This window comes from Agrilus planipennis, unplaced genomic scaffold (assembly GCF_000699045.2).
Source record: "Agrilus planipennis isolate EAB-ADULT unplaced genomic scaffold, Apla_2.0 scaffold763, whole genome shotgun sequence".
NCBI classification, from domain to species: Eukaryota; Metazoa; Arthropoda; class Insecta; order Coleoptera; family Buprestidae; genus Agrilus; species Agrilus planipennis.
The window spans coordinates 8092-12567 of NW_020439414.1; the positions used below are offsets into that span (position 1 = coordinate 8092).

A 4476-nucleotide genomic window follows, 5' to 3' on the forward strand; every position below is an offset into this window, starting at 1 on the left:
GTCAGCACAGGGCAAAGTAGTATTACGTAAATGAAAGTTAGTATCAGCAATTTCTTATGCTGAAATGTACGATGTGTTGCATACCTATTTACAAACAATTCCTTTAAATTTTAATCATCGATTACTATACATCTATTAAAAAACCATGATGGCCGACATCAGTAACAATGCGACAACAATTGAAAAACATGATGGCCGACAACAGCAACAATCAGAAAAGAATGATGGCCGACAACAGCAACAATTAGAAAAGAATGATGGCCGACACTACGTCATAGTATTGTTTACAAAAAGTGAATTGAATGAAAAAATAGGGGGGAAGAATCGCGATATGTAAACATAATATTGTTACCTTAAGCTTGTTGTTCGACGTTCGATGTACGATTCGATAAAACATTTATAGTTTGACGTTTGACAGTTGCCAAAACAAAACTTAACCAAGCAATAATGAACGTTACAATCGAGAAAACAAAATACGAGTGTGCCTCCTTGCCAAAACGATGGCAAAGGGAAGATATATTAAAAAAACAGGGACTTTCTGTTAGTAAAGTGGAGCCAGTGTATTATAACAGGACCGTTCGTAATGATGCCTCGTTGGTGCCCCCGATTCGGCAGACAGCGTCCATTTTTAAACAGCCGGTCACAGTTTACAAAACACAAGAGAGCAAAGTGAAAACTGACCTTAAACATGGCATTCAAGAGAAACCTAAGCAATTAATATGGGAGAAAAGACTGGAAGGTCTCAGAGCTTGCGATTTGGACGGTACGGAGTTTGAGGTTATGGAACTGCCGAAGGGACTGAAGCCCGTTGGCCCCCACGTAAACGAAGACACCATTATACAGAGTGTTGCGACTGCTCTGCACGTCTCTACACAACCAGTGACAGGTCAGTGTGCTTCAAGGAGTTCGCTGGATAAGAACCCTGGAGTATTCCTGGACCCAAAGCAACCTCTCGTACAAGCTGTCAGTATACAGGACGAGGACATCAAAAGGCAAGAAGAAAGGGTTGCTGCAGCCCGACGAAGACTCCAAGAAGCCTTAAAAGACTTTTGAACATGGTGAGGCAATTAATTATTTTTTTATAAGGACTATTCAGGATTAAATTGAATTTTGTGTGCTTTTTTTTATAAAATGAAGTAAATAAATGACTTTCGTTCAAAATAAACAAATAAAAGTAGCATTTTTTTTTTTATTATTGAACCGCCGCCTCTGATGGCCTCGTGAAGGTCGTTGTTTTTCGTAAATAATCGGGTATGCCTTGACTTCATTGATGTTACCGCTTGCTAACTGACGTAATTGATAAAATGACGTAATAAATGAATAACATGGCAAGCACACATACATCTCCCGATGACGATGGCTATAAATGTATTGTCGATAACACCCGTAATGTTACGTACGGATCAAGTGATAACCGTAAGTTTTAGTACACAAATAGAGCTATCGCACTTTTATTAATTCGCCAGATTTTTTCCTGTCCCATCCTCTCTTATCTGGTGATTAAGCACTTCATAAAATCGAAAGTTGTCGTCAGCACAGCTACGCAAGTCGAACAAAAGAATATTTTGAATAGACGCGCCAGTTTTGTATTTTTACCTTTTTCCTTTTGTTTTTAAAATGGACATTTGTTTTGTATGAAACAAATGAGCGCATTCTTTTTTCATTTATTGGACGTTTGTTTTACGTAGCTCATTCTGTTTTTTAATTATTATTTGCTTAATACATATCAATTGACCTCTTATAAAGGTGACTAAATAATTTCCAAAAACAAATATGCACATTTGTAGTTTATTTTTTAATTCAAATAAAGATAAGGAGATAAACCACAAAGATAAGTAACGAGATGCGTCAAAATAGTTAACAAGAATCTATTTTAATCATAATGTATAAAGAAATAGACCTAAGATAACAAAAAAGGTAATTTAATCTGTTTTTTATAAAGTTTTATCGTCAAATCAAGTTTAAAAAACGGTAAGTAGTTATAAATAAATGAATTAATTAATTAACCGCAATTTGATATGTATAATTTTTTTAAAAGACCCCGAAATGGAAGAAATGGGGAGCTGTTCCAGTCTTAACAGACAGGACCCATATGAGAGAAGTTTGGGGGAAGACCACTGGGAAATGAACTACCATGAAGCTGCGATATATTTAGAAGTAAGTTTAATGAATTTCAAATTTTACAATTTTCACTTCATATTTTTTTTTTATTAATCTTAGGAGGGTAGAAACAACGAAAAATTCGACTCCCATCCAAGTCACCCCAGTGACTTGCCAGCCTATTTATTAGTCCACAACTCATGGTATTATGGTTTTGATCTCTTTTTCTCTTTAATTTTACTACTTTTGGCCCTTTTTGAAGAGCCCACCACCGATCATTTAAAGGTAAATAAACAATGGCGTAAAAAAATGGGTTGAAATAAATAAAAAACAATAATGCAACAAAAATTGTTGATGTTCTATTGTTTTCTAGTTACCAGTCGGAATCCATGGTACCCTAGAATTGGTCGCCCTCACGGTAATTGGGGCCGAACTAGCATTAAAGTTACGATGGATTGGTTGGAGTGCAATCCTCAAACATAAGCGCACCATGATCAAAGTAATAAAACAAAAGCATTTTTCTTATTTGTTTTTCTGTTTTCTTTGTTTTGTTTTTACTTTTGTTTCTTTATTTCCTTTGTTTTTTTTTTTTTTTCTAGGGTTGTACGCTTGTTATAATGGTCGTAGAAGCGCTGGTGGTCCTTATTCGTCAATCGTCTCATTTCCGGGTGACAAGAGCGCTACGTCCTATATTTTTAGTAGACACGAGGGCCATGGGGGGCGTTAGACGTTTCATAAGGCAAATACTCCAGTCGTTACCCCCCATTCTTGACATGATGGCCCTCTTACTATTTCTGGTCTGCAGTTACACCCTTCTGGGCTATTTCCTCTTCTCTAAGCAGCCAAACAGCATGTATTTCAAGACTTTACAAGACAGTTTCGTCAGCATGTTCGTCCTCTTAACAACCGCTAAGTAACTGCAATATTGAAACACGTTTTGTGTTCTTTCACTTAACGTAATTTGTCTTTCAGTTTTCCCGACGTAATGATGCCAGCCTATGCTGTTTCTAAATGGTACGCGGCGTTCTTTATCTCTTACATTTCAATGGTTCTGTACGTTTTAATGAACTTGGTGAGAAGCTGTTTTGTTTTTTTGTAAACTATAAACAAGAAGAGNTTTGTTTTTAATTTTGTTAAAACAAAATAGGTATTCCAATTTTTTTTTTTTGTGATTGTCTTTTTTATTGTATTTACAGAAACACGACGGTGGAGGATTACTACAAATACAGTACCAACACGACCAGTGCTCTTGGTTATTATTATTTAAACAATTTCAAGGATTTATTAACAACTGGAGTGACCCTGTTCGAACTGACCGTTGTTAATAACTGGTTTATTGTAATGGAGGCTTATTCGATAGTCCTCCATCCGTCTTCGCGACTTTATTTTATGTTGTTTTATTTATTTACCATGGTCGTATTAACTATCGTTGTGGCCTCTGTATTGGAAGCCTTTCGTTTCCGGATTCAATACAAAAAGCAGACGAGTAAAAAAGACGGTGAGTAAAACAAAAGAAATAAAACAAGTTGTAATCACATCATTTTGTTTTTATTTTACTCGTTTTTTATATAGAGGAACGAATGTTAGTTGAAGAAGTGATCATCGATTGGAATACTTTGCAAAATTTGGTCCAAGATCCGGTACTTTTAGACAAACTCAGGGACTCCTTTGTTCCAGGGGTATGATAATTTCTGTTTGTGTTTTATAATATTATATTCCTATATTTTCGCTGTACAGGGTGTTTCGTATTACGTGGGTCGTCGTCAGCGTACCAGAGACGTATTACAACACCGAATGTACGCCTCTGAAATAGACAATTGGATCAGAGAAACCTCTGTAAGTAACTCTTTCGAACTCGTGATGGCAGATGAGGGAGGAGACCCTACTAATCCACACAATGATCGACTAATCTAATCCCAGACATTAAGTAGGTATTTTCTTTTAATTTTTTGAACCTCAATAAAGCGTAAACAAAAAAATGTCGAATAAAACAAAAGAAAATAGTTTTATTCACTCGAAACAAATGGTTATTCAATTGTTTTGCCAATTGTAGTATTTGTTTTGATTGTTAGATAAGTGTTTTGTTTTTACCAAAGCTACAGTTTTAAATGGTATTTTGTTTTTGTGATACTGTCCAATTTTTTACTATCCACTGTACATTTGTACAGTTACATTGCAGAACAGACTGAAGGAAAAAAATAATTTACGTAATTTTTATGAGCATTTACCCAAACTTATTTTATTATTGATACTGATTTATAAATAAATATGCTACATAGAAGTATACGTAGAAAAAGAACGTATTGTTAACCCTGTAAATATTTTTGTTGAGTTTTCGTTTTATTTAATCGAAATTATTAGATAAAAGTCGTAGAG

At 35.1% G+C, this 4476-nt stretch overlaps 2 protein-coding genes across 2 annotated transcripts; both read left to right on the forward strand.

The window, feature by feature from the left end:
* The first annotated feature begins 234 nt into the window (after positions 1–234).
* LOC112905817 (methyl-CpG-binding domain protein 3-like) lies at positions 235–1139 on the forward strand. The gene has a single exon (XM_025978978.1). The coding sequence runs from the start codon at positions 448–450 to the stop codon at positions 1051–1053; it is 606 nt and encodes a 201-aa protein (XP_025834763.1). The 5' UTR covers positions 235–447; the 3' UTR covers positions 1054–1139.
* A 64-nt stretch (positions 1140–1203) lies between these two features.
* On the forward strand, positions 1204–4055 carry LOC112905819 (two pore calcium channel protein 1-like). The gene is made up of 9 exons (XM_025978980.1): positions 1204–1416; positions 2039–2157; positions 2221–2385; positions 2474–2599; positions 2700–3013; positions 3073–3195; positions 3240–3598; positions 3673–3779; positions 3838–4055. Exons 1-9 carry the CDS (start codon positions 1317–1319, stop codon positions 4012–4014), a joined length of 1590 nt encoding a protein of 529 aa, XP_025834765.1. The 5' UTR covers positions 1204–1316; the 3' UTR covers positions 4015–4055.
* The last annotated feature ends 421 nt before the right edge of the window (positions 4056–4476 follow it).

Excerpts from the sequence above, each read along its gene's own strand:
- LOC112905817 (XM_025978978.1), top strand. The coding sequence starts at position 448 with ATGAACGTTACAATCGAGAAAACAAAATACGAGTGTGCCTCCTTGCCA.
- LOC112905819 (XM_025978980.1), top strand. The coding sequence starts at position 1,317 with ATGAATAACATGGCAAGCACACATACATCTCCCGATGACGATGGCTAT. Across the intron at positions 2,158-2,220 it reads AAGCTGCGATATATTTAGAA|GAGGGTAGAAACAACGAAAA; the intron begins GTAAGTTTAATG and ends TATTAATCTTAG. Across the intron at positions 2,600-2,699 it reads ATAAGCGCACCATGATCAAA|GGTTGTACGCTTGTTATAAT; the intron begins GTAATAAAACAA and ends TTTTTTTTCTAG.